This window comes from Netta rufina, assembly GCF_964035555.1.
Source record: "Netta rufina genome assembly, chromosome: 3".
NCBI classification, from domain to species: domain Eukaryota; kingdom Metazoa; phylum Chordata; class Aves; order Anseriformes; family Anatidae; genus Netta; species Netta rufina.
The window spans coordinates 25,094,534-25,109,277 of record NC_140125.1 but is presented as its reverse complement, the minus strand read 5'-3'; the positions used below and the strand labels follow the sequence as shown (position 1 = coordinate 25,109,277).

At 41.9% G+C, this 14,744-nt stretch overlaps 1 protein-coding gene across 1 annotated transcript in view; it reads left to right on the top strand.

Annotated features, from left to right (window-relative positions):
- Positions 1-1,552: 1,552 nt before the first annotated feature.
- Positions 1,553-14,744, top strand: part of PPP2R5A (protein phosphatase 2 regulatory subunit B'alpha) — a 43,741-nt gene continuing 30,549 nt past the window's right edge. Inside the window, exon 1 of the mRNA XM_084285112.1 lies at positions 1,553-2,045. Coding sequence (XP_084141238.1) covers positions 1,895-2,045 — 151 coding nt within the window. The 5' untranslated portion in view covers positions 1,553-1,894. The remainder of the gene's footprint in view (positions 2,046-14,744) is intronic.

Sequence of the window (14,744 nt, the reverse complement as noted above, 5' to 3'; positions counted from 1 at the left end):
TACCTCGGAGAAAATATTTTACATCTCAGGAGATATTTTCGTGTTACTCAGAACCTACTTAATGCTTTTCATTAACCGTTTTCAAAATGTTCAATTGATGAAACGTGAAGGTAGGCACTTTCACACGGGGGACAGGCAGCAAGGGTTGAGTTGCCAATAAACAGTATACAGGACACACCGGACCGTGTCACTTTCTAAAAATGGGTGCAGAAGAAAATGACAGCTGTTGGAGGGCAGTCAGGAAGAGGGGAACACACTGACACGAGGTCTGGGCCTTAGTGCTCTGAGTAGGACCTACGGGCCATATAGTGAAACGTGAATTAACCAGGTAAGGAATGCAAGCATTGCTTTTACTGCAATGGATACAAGTCAGAAGTTTAAAGGGCAAGTGTCCAAAGTATGCCATTTGGTCTTCAAAATTGATTTTATGAAATAACATATATATATTAAAACGTCTGTAGACATCCGAGAAAGATAACAGCATATTAGTTATCTCTGTTTACAAAACAACCATTTTTATGCTCATATAAAGCTGCTACCCAAATATGGCTTTTGATTTATGGATTCTACATAGTAAGTTCGGCTCGTGAGAGCACATAAAGTGCAATTACCTTACAGTATTTATGTCCTACCAAAATTTTAGATTTTAGCCTTTAAAATGCTGAACATGCTTACTTGCTGAATTGGCACCTAAAGCTAGGCACTAGGAAGGCGCATGCTGGTGTGCATAGAGCCTCCCTGTACTTGTATGACCGTAAGCCATCCCGCATGCTGGCAGTTCAAGAGCTGGGCTGTTTTTATATGGAAATGGGCCTGGGAAAACTCACTTTAAGGCATCCCAATGCCGCATGCACAAACATTGTGTTTTCCATGTGCTGCAGCGATCGCAATGCACGCTTCTTACAGCCTACCTTCAGCTTGAGCCACATAAACCATGTGGCATGTCTACTTTTTGAAACTCATCTGTAACTGAGACACCTGATGCAAACTTTACACGAGTGTAGCATTATATCTTTGGGGCAGGAGGATTATGACCTCAAATTTCTCTCCCCCATCCTTCTGCCTGCCTTACCGGCGCTCCCTGGCTCAGACACCAACACTTGCTACCCCAAACCTACACGATTCTCACTGTTCTCATCCTAACTCAACAGAGGAGTTAGAAACCCATCCCAAAAGGCAGCCAGGCGCTGCCGGAGCTCCGCCGCGAGGCGCACACGGCCCGGTACCACAGCGAGGGGCGGCTGAGGGGGCAGCCCCCACCCTCCTCCTGCCTGAGCAGCCTCAGCGGCAGCGCCACCAGCTAACGGCCGCCGCGCCTCGCGCCCAACGGCCGCGCTCCGCCACCGCCCCCCGACCTCGTAGCGCGAAGCCCCACCCACTCCATTTCCTTCCTTCCCATTGGAGCATCTACCCGCCAATCTCTCCCCCCTCTCCCCACCCTCTCCTCTCATTGGGCGCCCCGCGCTGTCACTCACCCCGCCACGGCCCCGCCCCCGTCCCCCCCACCCCTTCCCTCGCCGTTGGCGGCGGGCGGGGCAGAGGGCGGGCGGGATGGCGGCGAGGCAGGGGGGGGCTGCGGGCGGCGGCGCCTGAAGGCGGGGAAGGGGCGTGCGGAAGCCGGGCGCTGGGGAGCCGCCCCCCCGGCCAGCCCGGCGGATGACAGCGGGCCCGGCCCGCTGCGAAGTTTGCCGAGCGCCCCCCCCTCTGCGGGGCCGCTCCACGGCTGGGGAGGGAACGGCGAGGAGGCTGGGTCGATAATAATTTTTAATTATTATCCCATTTTCATTTTAATTTTTTATTTTTTTTTTTAATTTTTTTTTTCCCTTCCTTCCCGCCCGCTTTGATATATGCCCGCGGCGAGCGCGTCCCCCCCGCGCCGCCTCGCCGCCCAGCCATGTCGGCGGCCATCTCCGCCGCGGAGAAAGTGGACGGCTTCACGCGGAAATCCGTGCGCAAGGCGCAGCGGCAGCGGCGCTCGCAGGGCTCCTCGCAGTTCCGCGGCCACGGCAGCCAGGTGGAGCTCTCGCCGCTGCCCCAGCTCAAAGGTACCTCGGCGAAACCCTCCGCGGGGCCCTGCCTCGTCCCCCCGTCCCTCTGTCCCGTCCCTCTGTCCCCTCTGTCCCCGTGTCCCCCCCTCCTCCGTCCCCTCTCTCCCGCGGTGGCTCCTCCCTTCAGGGGGGTTTGCAAAGAGGAGCCCGGTGCCCCTGGCATCGTGTCCCGGGCTTGCCTCGGGCCTCCCCAGCGCTTTTTTTTTGGGTTGGTGTTTGCCACGCCGGGGTTTGGGGGGGAACGAGGCGGTATCTCAAAAGCCTGGGTGAAAAAAAAGGACGCCCTGGCATGGAAACCGGCACCGCAGCCTTTATCCTTCGTCCTGAAACTCAAATCCGGGCAGGCTGATTGCTAGCAGGTTGCAAAAATGAACCAGAAGTTCAGTGCAGCCTTCCCCCCCCCCCCCCCCCCCTTCCCACCAAAGTTTTCCCTCTCTTAAAAATTACAAAAGTAGTTATTCAGCAGGGAATACGAACTCCTTGTTAACGTATTTAACAAGAACCTGAGCAACAAGGGGCAAACATTACCTTACCATTACCCCATAGCAATTGTGCTGTCACTCGTGGTGAAGTTTTTGAAGCTGCATCGTACAATGGTGGGAAAAAATAACTCTTAATGATCTGCAGTAAATGCCCCAAATCAGAGTGCAGTGTGGCCGACTTAAAAATAGTCCTAAAAGCTAAATATTTTTTTTCCTGTTTGATTTTTGTGGATTATACAGTCACAGCTGTAGTATTTCAAGGCAGTTTCTTGCTGCTCCTGAACGGCAGATGTTCATGAATCATGAAACTGGCTATTAGCAGAAATGTTATTAAATGCAAATAAGCTTGGGCAGGAAGGTAACATGGGAATTATTTTTTTCTTTAGCATCTTTGTTGAAGTGGCTGAGCACGTTGCTCTTGAAAACAGAAGAAGTGTTCTTCACGGTGCTTGTTTTGGGTTTTCTTTGTGAAGTTTTGTCCTCCCTTTAGCTGGATTTACAGGATTTATAACCAAGATGACTTCTTTGAAATCAAGCTTCAGTTTCTGCTATTGCTATGACTAAACTTCTGCCAAGTTTTAATAATAATGAAAAGCTAATTCCCATGCTGTTCAGACAGTTTATTTTCCTCAAAGATAATTTTTTTATAAAACCATTCTTGAGACCTCGTAAAAGCACTTGGCAAATATCGCACATAGGTGGCAGACTTCAGAAAGTTTGGGTCCTGATCCAGCAAACAGTTAAGCGTACGTACTTTATGCAGGGAGCAATTCCAGCTTAAATCAGCAAAATGTCCAAGTTTACATTCTTTGCTGAACTGGGACTTTAATGTTAGATTTTTAACTTTGTATGATTAAGTCTTCTCGTTTTGTGAGTGCAGTTTTACAGCTTTTTGCTTATTGTACGGGGAAAGTTTGTGTGGCATCAGCAGCTCGAATGTTTGGAAATTTGAGGCCATAAACTATCAGAGGAATCTGTTCAGTTAAGCAGAGTTTTATAGTAGCTCGAATTGCCTGAAATTCTTAAAGGAAAATCGCATCTGTCTTCATGCTTATGGTTTACATTGAAAGTCTTGCCCTCCAGATCTGTTTCAGAACAGAAACTGTGGGCAAAGCATGCTTTTATGAGTAACAGTATCCCAGGTAGCCAGTTATCAGAAAGCTGGGCAGCACTCTTCTGCATGTTTTCTCCCATGGGTTTGCAATGTTTGGATATATGGGGAATTTTGATTTGTTGTGAATATCTGATGCTTTCTCCCCTTCCGCTTTTCTCCTTTCCTCTCTTGACCCTCCCCTGCCTCCCAAACCAAAAGAGCTGATAGAAAGAGTTTGCTCTCCATAAATGTATGGTTTTGTGAAACTTCTTGTTGTAATCGCATACATCTCGGGAAGATGAAGCTCTGCTTTATTCTTTAAAGCCAATGTGGAATTCAGCAATAGCTGTGATGCTGCCAGCGTAGTGTCATCTCCAGCCTGGCAGCCAGCGTTCCCAGGGAGGGGCGGAAAAAGGAAAGTACAGTCATTATGCTGGTGCCTAAGGGCCCTCAGCATGCACTTAGGAAATTAGATTAAGAAGTTTTGCTTTTCCAGGTATCTTACAGTAAGGGGCTAAATGTAGGGCGTGTGAAGCCTGTATTGGGAGATCAACAGTTTGTAGATGAAGAAGCAGATTGGTGTTATACTGCAGTAAAAATACTTCATTTGATTTATAGTTCCTGTCCTGTTTGATCACTTTCAGGACAATAACAAATATTCTGAAACTCCCAGATAGGTTTGTCAGGCAGGCCTGAAATACTTGTATTCTACTTTATTGGAAGGAAGGGTGTTCCAGAAGAAAAAAATAAAAACTAACCACTCACTTTATCAAACATCTTCCTGGGTAGATTTTTTTGCCTTTTATCTAGGAACTGTTTATTTTTTTTGTTTGCTACTAATAGGGCCAGATCAGATAGTGTAACACCCTGTCATAGGGGTGTAAGTGGTATTGCTTGAAAGCCTGTAGAAAGGTAACATACTTATTTACGTATTTCTGGAGCTAATTGTGCTGCTGCTGGGATTACCAAAATTTCTGGATTTAGCTGCATATTCTGTCACTGCTAGGGGAAGCCGAGTTTCTGTCACTAGCAGGTGAGAGTCCCAGATAGTACATGGTCTTAGCTTTAGGGGTTTGGGTTTTGGGGGGACAGGGAGAAGTTGAGGGGGTATAGTGGGATTGTGTGTTGGTCATTAACAATTCAGGTTATTTTTACATCAGATATTATGTATCATCCTTAGATAAAAGCTTAGCAAAACCTTACTGATGTCAGGATACATAAAATAAATGAGGAATTACATTTCCTCTGTTATTCAGGAGAGTGTACACTTCACTGTAGTGCTTCATAAGCAGTACTGAAGACCAGAATAATAATAATAATAATAAAATAATAATAATAAAAAAAAAAAAGGGAGGGGAGGGAAGAGTGTTAGACCTGTGTCAAGTTGAAGCTGTTCCCCCTCCCATCTCCTTTTCATTTTGTTACTTTGCAGTTTACTTAATACAAATCCTTTGAAAATTTGTAGCCAAAGTAACATGCTGGATAACAGCAGGATTTTATCACTTAGTGAACAGTCCTGGGAGTGTTGAGTTTAAAGAAATCTGACGAAGGGATTGTTATTTTTAAATTCTTAAGAAGTGGTCATTTTGTCTCAATACCAAGTCCTTTTTAAACACTGTAATAGCCCATGCAGTTACCTTCATTTCTGGAAAAAGACAATCAGCTTGACCTTGGGAGCCAGTTTGACTAATCGCACTGAAACTACACATACACGTTTCTGTGATTTTTTTTTTTTGGTTGAAGAAGCATGTGAAAATACAGGTGGAAAATGGTGACCAGATAGGATGAAAAAAAAAAATCTTATTCAAAACAGCTTGTTGCTTTTATTTAGCACAGTTAATGTGGGCTGTCAGGTTGTAAAGAGAATGTACCTTTTTTCTGTTACCAGAGATGTCAAGTCCAGCTGGAGTGAATAAACATTTTCTGATGTCTCTCTGTGATCTTCTCAGTACTGAGCATCCTTTTGGGAAGATGCTTGTCACTGCAGGCTTATTTCCTATAACATGCACAAAGCACAAAAATATTACAAGAAATTCTTAGTGTTCGTTTCCAAATGAAACTCTCCCCATCGAGAAAACTCTGGCTCTTACAGCAGAACAGCTGGAAACTGGTCCAAAAATCTGTCAGCTGTAGGCTAGAGATGGTTGTAAGAATCTCAGTGGGACTGCGAGTTACAGTGGTGAAGTATACTGGAATAAGACATTTTTAAAAGACCTTCCAGTATGCAGTTTCAGCATCCAAATATGGGGTTCAAAACGGGTGTTATCAAAAGTATTTGCTTTATTTAAACCATCAAGGGACAGCTTGGATTTGACTGAGAACCAGGTGCTGTGTTCAAGCTAAGCTTTCATGACAGCATTATAGGAAGGCCTAGTAAGCTTGCTTATTGCTAAAATTTTAACCTTATTACATCCAGCAGGGTCAGTTCAGATGCTTTGAATCATACAGTGTGTATTTCAGAGTGACAAAAATAAGCAGAGTTAAAAACAGCTGAGAGGAATTTTATTCATGCTAACATTAAGTTGCCTTTGCTCCAGAAAGGAAAATAGCCTTCAAAAATTTTAGAATGGTTTACTTTTACTACAGCCTTCATAAATATTTGTAAGTTAAATGACAGTTTTCTGTTGCTCAGATTTGCACTGTTTTGTTTTGTTTTTGTTAAATCCCTGATGATTCATTGTTATTTCCTCTTCCGTAGTCCCCCATCCTATACCTTTTGTATTCAACCTCACTTGCATCTGTGACCTTCCCGGCTGAGTTTTTCCTTAACAAAGACGATCTTTAGTTTTCAGATGAAGATGAGGATGTTCTCTAAGGAATTTCCATTTAACTCTTACGCATAGTCTCAACAGGGCACTCAACAAAGTAGTCAAAACTTGTGTTTAGTCAAGTTACAGTCTTGAAAAATAGAGAACCTACAATAGCTAAAGAAGACTTAAGAACTTTTAATTTTAATATTCTAATGTAGTTCCATGAAAAATGTACTGCTTAATTTTCTTCTATATTAAGGAACTGTTCCTAGTTTATGGAGTGGAACATTTGGTCTTTAATTCTTAACAAATTGACCTTTTTTTATCCTTAGACTTGAATTTTTGGTCTTAGAATATACTTCCATCAAGAGCAACTCCTAAATATAGAGCCTATTGACAGTCTTCACATGAACTTTTCTATTTAAATCTTTCACATCTTCTGTGTGCCAGCTTAGGATCAGATTTCTTTTTCCATATTCGTTGCTTTCTAGTTTAGTCAGATATTAGTTTTGCAGGTGCCGATTTTAATGGTAGTTGCTGTAGGAAATACAAGTGGAATTACTTACTGCTCTGGCTGTCTGATCGAAAGAAGATTATATCAATCTGCAGAGTTCTTTTTAATATCCACCTATCTTAAAATTATTTGGTGCCATTGAGAAGGCACCGTACCAACAGCTCGGGACAGAGTAAAGTTGTCTGTAAGCATAGAAGGGCTATGTGTAGTGTTATTATGAAGAAAGACATTTCCCTGTGGAAGGGTTTAACATTCAGTTTGTGCTATTGTCGTCCTGACTCCTGTTTTAATCCAGCAGGCTAAGATTATACGTATAGGCTCATCACAGTGTGTGAACTCTGAAGGTTGGAACCACAGGCTAACGAGACCAGTAGGTAGTAAATAAAGTCTGTTGTATAAAACTCCCTTGGCAAAATGCTCTTCTGGAAACTGGACCAACAGCGACAGCTTATTTTAACATCTGAATCATTGATTTTTATCAGAGAGTCACTGAGCTAGTTTCTGTTAAGTTTTGCTGAGCTCGTGGTCAGTCTCAGTGGCATACGTTTGACTTCAAGGCAGGACTCCTCTTAGTTAAGGTCGCCTACAATTTTCCTTCACAAGACCTTATTCTCAGCTGCTTACAGCATTGCTAAACAGTTTGGACTGAAGTTTCCATGCCAAGTATGGACAGTTTTATTTGGAACTGTTCCTCAGCTAATTTTCTGAGTTTCAGCAAAAACAGTTCAAACCGTTCCTAAGGCTAGAGTAAAAATGCGTTATATGTTGTTGATATTAAAATAGTAATAATGGTCTTGAGCTCTAATGTTTGCTGTACTTTGTAGCTTAGCATATAGCTCTGAATGAAAATTAATCTAATGTGGTCCAAATTCTCAGATGTGCTCAGCAGCTTTTGTAGCTCGGTAGCGAGACTGATGATGATTCAGTACCTCCTGTGCTGCTCTGCAAGGAACCACCTCTTTGAGGCTGCTGTGCACGGCTTTTCTTTGGTTTTCCTGCACTATAATTAAGTGTATAGAAAGCTTGCAATATGTTTTTCTGAAAGCAGGAGCCCAGAAGTGTGCTACAGGTGGCAGGATGGTAAGAAGCGGTGGGCTGACAGGAGATGCAGGTGGGAAAAGAGGGCAGGAGGGTGTGCGGCTGGAGCCAGCTCCTCACCTGTAGCTGCAGCAAGTCCTGAATGTCAAAGGCTGGCTGTGAAATGTGCTGGAAATGTTTCTTACCATATCCAGTGTGAGTTTCTTCACAGCTTTTCATTGTGACCACGTTTTTTGAGACTTTACCTGACTCCAAAGGTAAACCAGTCTTGAAATTTCATGTGCTTAGGGTTTTTGTTTGCTATATCAGGAATTGATTGAAGATGAGTTGGTTCATCAAATAAGAGTCTTAACTCGAGAAGGTAAAGATTAGAAGAACATACCTGCAGCTGCCATGATCAGAGGATGGAACCTGCTGGCAGTCACTCGCTGCAGTGTGTTTGGGGCAAGGAGGGCTTCTCTGGACGTCGATGCAGAACGCCAGCTCGTAGCACTGCTGGGGTGTAGAGAGGGACAGCATCTGAGCTGATCAGGTGGCCTGTAGCCTGCTACAGGAGTAGCTCATATTGCTGCTGTGGATATGGTATAGGGATTTCAGAAACAGACTGTGCTGTTGTGTTGCCTTGGCTGCCATTAGGAAAGGTTTTCTACCTTGTTCCTTGTCTCAGGTTCCCTCTCTTGGCTGTTGTTTCCCAAGGGATAGTTTTTGTCGGCTTCCCATCCCAGAGTAATGTGAATTTTGCAGTGGAGCTGGGAGGTCAAGGTGCAAGTAATGACAAAATGTGTATGTGCATATACAACCCAGAACTGTGCTGCAAAAGGAAGATTTCCTAATTCTGGTCAGTGGTTTGTAAACTCTCAAGAATTAATAGCATTAAAGCTGCTCCCTGCCATAGCAGGGATACTTTAGTTATGTTATACAAGTTCACTTTTTCAAATTGCTGGTCAAAAGTAATCAGTACACCTGAGCCCATCACACACTTGAAGAGTTGAGAAGCCCTGGATAAAAGGGGTGGAAGTGGCACAGGGGATTTTCTCAGAAGAATTGGAAAACGAGGAGGGGCAAGTGAGGAGGGGCAAGTGAGGAGGGCGATATAGTGTGGGCCAGGAAAGGCAGATCCGAAGAAAAGCGGGAATAAAACGTTAGAGCCATTTGTCTGACTGTGAAGGGGAAACAGCTTTTTGTCTGCTGTTGCTGTACTTGTGAGCTGGCAGGGTGCATCGTTGCATAAGCAAGTGAAACTTCGGAAGTTAAAAAAAATAATAATGAATTACAGAATCACACAGAATTTCTAGGTTGGAAGAGACCTCAAGATCATCGAGTCCAACCTCTGACCTAACGCTAGCAGTCCCCACTAAACCATATCCCTAAGATATGCTTTTATTGTATTCATTTCTTCCCAAGTAAAATTTTATGGGAAAGTGTGGGGGGAAATGGGGATTTTTTTTATTTTTTATTTTTTTTAAGTTCCAATGCAGCCTAGTTGGGTAAGGTTTTTTGAAAACTAGATGATGTTTCTAACAAAAAAAAAATAATCTATGCTTATTTAAAATATGGCGTAGGTGTAAACTTTTTGCAGTAGGACTGAAGTCCTGTTAAGCAGCATACATTTTGGTCCCATCTGTATGTAACAGGAAGAAGAGTTGAGAACTACATGTAGGTTTTGAATTGCATATGTAAAATGAAATTGTGCATTTCAGCATTGTTGGTTTCTGAGGAAAACAAACATTTATTATACTTTTGAGGAAAAAAATTTAGAAGCAAATGTCAGAGTCCCCTAGAGAGCAATGGTCTGGGTCCCACAGTACAGTCGGGAAGGACAAGGTTTGATAATTTACATTTGTGAGTATTTTCCCTTAGGAGAAGGAAGCAGGAGCAAAATAAACTCACTACATCAGAATGGTGTAAATAGAGTTTTAAAATAACTATGAGATTTTGCCAAATGGGAATATACTTAAGTGTAGGATCACTCCTTCATTACTGAACGCTTGATGTTTACAATTTCTGTTAGAAAGAAAATAACTGTTGATGGCTAAAAATGAAAAATAAAAGTTTTTTGACCTTTTATGTATGCAACTAGATGCTTAGTTCAAGTGAGATGGATAAGGATCTTGCAAGTGCTAGAATATTTGTCTGCTCTGGACAACAGTCTGTTCCCATTGAGGTCAGTGGCAGGTAAGATCACTGAATGCAGCAAAACCAGGATTGCACCTGTATTCCCCATCTGATTTAATCTTAGTTCTTCCTGCTTAAGACATGATTAAGTATCTTGTTATTTTATTTGTCTGAGAAAACTTTAAAAACCAAGAAATATGACTTCAGACAAATATTGAAGTGTATATTTATCCAAGGAATTACTCCAATACCTGTAACTTCCACCCCAATTTATGCAGGGATTGAAGGGATGAAATTGTACCTTGGCTTTTGAAGACCTAGATCACATGTTTCCTCTGGCACAGATTTCCTATTAACTTACTCCCCTATACATCCCCTTCACACGTTTAAAATAGCCTAAGTGCTAAATTAACTGCAAAATGAGATTCTGTACTTCTGTGAAGTAATGTTTAACAGTTAGCCCTTGGTTTCCAATGAAAGATATTTTTGTATGGCACTCTACACTGATTTTGCCATGTGAAAATTCAAAGAGCATTTCTGCAGTTTTTGGACAATAAAAATGAATGTGATTTGTAATGCTGACTTGTGTTTTCTAGTGTGATGCCAAACTGGAGCAACTTGAGCATTTAATTCAAAATTAAGTTGTTAGATCAGGTGGGATCTTAAAATAACTAGGGAACAATATAAGCTAATAGACTTTAAATAAAAATAAAAATCCTGCGATGGAGCCATTTATGGCCTATTTCATTATCAGCAGTCACTGTTTATAAAATACCACAGTTTCAGTCAGAGGTCTTGCATTCAAATTAATAAAAAGGGAGCTTATTCAGATAGTGAACACAATTTCTATCCTTACAAGCTTAAAAGGTGCAAATGAATTTGTTTCAGGCTCTGGTCTAGCAAGGTGTTTAGGTTTAGGCGTTTGAGGATGATTTTAATAGTGTACCATAGGATGGTTGTTGAGCTGGAGTTTGTGTCTGTGTGGCACACAGCTTTGTCACTTGCTTTTCAGCCGTCCTTATCCCCTGGTTCCCATCTGAGCGGAGTGCTGTGGCTGTTTGAGGAGGGAGCAGCAGCAAACAGAGCCGCTCACATTACTTGGTTAACGCTGAGCCGGGAAGGCGTGAAGCAGTTCCTTGAGTCAGCCTCTTCACAACCCGAAGGGTTTGTTTTGTGTCTTCAAGATGAGGTGGGGAAATCGGAAATTCTATCCAACACTTAGATTTCAAGAAACAGCATTTACTTAAAAGCAAACATGGGTGTTTGGGGACAGGTAGAGTTAACATCTGGTCTGAAGTGGACAACAGCTCTGTAATTTGGATGCAGTGTATGTTTCGGGGACCAGCAGCACCACGGAGGTGGTTCCTTGCAATCTTTCTGATTCCATAGTCCGAGAGGCTTGGTCCCTGGTCCCGTTCCCTTTCTGTAGGGTCCTGCTGGTGGTTGGTTTTCCCACACGTTGGCGTGCAGTGAGCTACCAGGAGCCTATCTGTGGGTGCTTTTGGCTTGTGGCAAATAGAAAGTAATTGTGAGTTAGTAGGCTTTTAGGAGAGGACTTGTTTATATACCCAGGGCTTTACCTTGATCTTTATTTGCCCTCCTCTTGTTAAGAGGACTTTTTGAAAGCGCATATGTTTTACCATAACAAAAGCCTTTGTTACATTTCTATGTAACAAAAGCTATTTATTCTTGCTTTCTCTTTGGGAAAGCAGTTCGCATTACCAAGCCTTTGTGATTTAAAGTTAAAGGTTGCCATCTGTCCCATCTTTGTATCTCCAGAACAACAATTTCCCATTCCAAAAGTCAATTACTTACCCTTCTACCCCAGTTTAATGATCTGGCTGCGTGCATTAATTCTGTGATGAGATTTATCCCTATCTTCCTTAAAGAAGCAGGCTTCCTATTTTAAATTAATATAAGATCGATATTACATAATATAAATATAAAATTACATAATGTTCCACCTTCATGAAGCCAGTGAAACCATTCTTTGGGCTTGCATGCAGGAGAGAATGCTAAATTCCCAGAGCCTCTGGTTACATTCGAGATGGGCCTGTCCTGGCGTATGATCAGTCGTCACCACTGCTTGATGGTTTTTAAATGAAGACAGCAAATGTAGTAGCAGCGTATGCCAAAAACATAAGTGAATGCACTGGGGAGCATAATAGTTGGCTTACTGGTGGAAGAAAGCTTTTTTGAATTCAAGAGGAGTAGCATAATTGTTCTTTGAAAATGCACACTACAACTGCACAAACTGAAATTTCTTTTATAGTAAGATTTCTTTTAGAATTTCTTGTATAATAAATTCATTATATCATTCTGAGCAGAGCTTGCCTACAGGTAACCGTATGCAAAGCACAGCATCTTGGTGCTTTCTGTTAAAAGCAGCATAACCATGTCCTGTCATCAGACAACATACATACATATATATATATATATATTTTTTTTTTTATTTATTTTCTCCTCAGAATTATTTGTTGCATGTAACTGAGTTTCAGTTCTGTACTGTCAGTGATGCTCTTGAGGAAATGTTTGTAGGGTTCGTGATGCACATTTTGTCAAAGATGTCTGCAGGGTGTTTAATGTTCCCATTCAACTCATTGGCATGGTGTTTGATTTTGTAGTTTTTCTCTTTTGTTTAAGAAATGAGTAGGGCTTTAATTCTCCTTTTTGAGAAAGTTGTGGGAGAAATAAGGTGGATGTTGTCAGGTCTGGTCACTAGAGTCTTGCTGTTCATGAACTTTTTGAAGACTATGAGAGTAATTTGCATTATGTTTTGCATCTGTCTTCATGTTGTCTTCTGTAATTAACCAGTAGGAAATAAGGCTATTAAATAGGAAAGCACTTCAGCTGGGTACTTTCTTATTGTCTGAAGTGTTTTGGTTGAGTCAAATTCTCATTAAAATTGAGGGATTTAATGTGGTAGGAGCTCTTAGCCATACGAGATTATAAGAATGCTTGGAAGATGACAGAAACAATTTAGATAAGAAAGACACTTTCAGTTTACTATCAGTCCAAGGAGTCATGTCAGAGAAAATTTGTGACAGATGTTGTTGGATCAGCATAGGCTTTTCAGATTTTCTGGACTGATTTGTTAAGGTCAACTGCTGGCCACATGGACTGGCAGACGAGCCTTACTGAACAAACAATATCTGGTATTGGACAGGACGTAGCTTTCGAGAAGTGCTTTTAGTAAACAACTTTAAAATTCTCTATAGCCTAGAATATGTAGCTATCTCTGTAAACCACAATAGAGTATGTGAATAAAAATCATCATAGATTGTGTCCTTATTTAGTTTCACTTCTTGTGTGAGACTCTTTAAATTCTTTTTTTTGCCCTGGCATGTATCAAGGAGTTAATCTTAAATTCACAATATTCTAATGAGCAAAACTTGTGATTTCTTAGCTATTTCAAAAGAAAATGGAGATTTACTTGGATGGTGGTGTGATTTTTTTTTTTTAATTTTTTTTTTTTTAGCAGTTTGGTTGCTTTTTTGCAATTTTAATTTGATTTTGCACAACTGGTTGGAGGAAGGTGTGCATTAAATTGGATAAAACGCTTGCTGTGGGGGCAGTTGAGCAAGCAGCGTGTTGCAGTGTATTTTTAAAGTACTGCTCAGGTGGATCACTAGTGTAAGTCCTGCCTGATGAGCATCAGCAGGAGAGTTTCAGTGGAAGGAGAAGTTCAGCTCATTGCTGTGATTGCTCCTTTGCAGGCCTTTGGATTTCTGAAATAGGGAGGTTGTGTCCATCTGTATGAGCATGCAGATCCCAGACAGAATTGACCAATGTGCCTTCTGTACCTTTAGCTCTGTGCCAAGTCTTTATTTTGGCCATCTCCCATATGTGGTATGGACTTCTTTGTAACATCATGTTTGAGAATGGTGTTCTGCTTTGTTGTCTTCCAAACCTCCTCCTAAAGAATAAACCTCCTCTATAGGGAGCTGGTTAATTTCTAAGATGCATGATGTTCTGTCTGACTCCCTTATCTGCCTGGCAAAATCTGGGCTCTGTTTAGTGAAAACATGCAGAGAAACTTACTCAGCCCCTTCCAGAAATCCAGCAAGAGATGCAGGCTTCAGGACTACAGGTAATTCAAATATATGCTGTTCAACTCTGAATAGGGGGAAAATAAAAAGGCAAATAATCAAACAAACCCCTGTAAGTCTGTTAAGAAATGGCACTTACTCCTTAGGCAGCAATTTATTTTTTTTTCTGTATGGGGGGAAAAAAAAAAAAGAAAATACTAGTGATGAGATTCCATGGATACCTAACGTGCTGCATAATTACTAGTCTGAGTGGCCTCACCAGTTTCAGCTGGGCTGCTGAGCTACCAAAATGGGGAAACTTCTCTTACAGATGTAAGGAGTTACTGCAGGAAGGTTTTAGACCATCAGTATAGCATGAGACTTTATACAGGGGCTGCATCTTCCTTTAGAAAGGAGCTTAAAGTTGCTTTCCAGAAGAAAATTAAAAAAAAAAAAAAAAAAATGAAACCAACTAGTTAATGTGTAATTAGGATTTTTCAGTTACCTCATACCTGTGAAGCTGGAGGATACGGTTACAGATGAGCTAATGAACTAACTAAACAACTTGCTGCAGCTGAAAGAGGAGTTTCTGCTCCCACCGCTAACCTTGTGCCAGACCTGATGATCGTCAGGCCCCTCCAGAAGCCATCTAACCTCACTAATATGGCCATGTTAT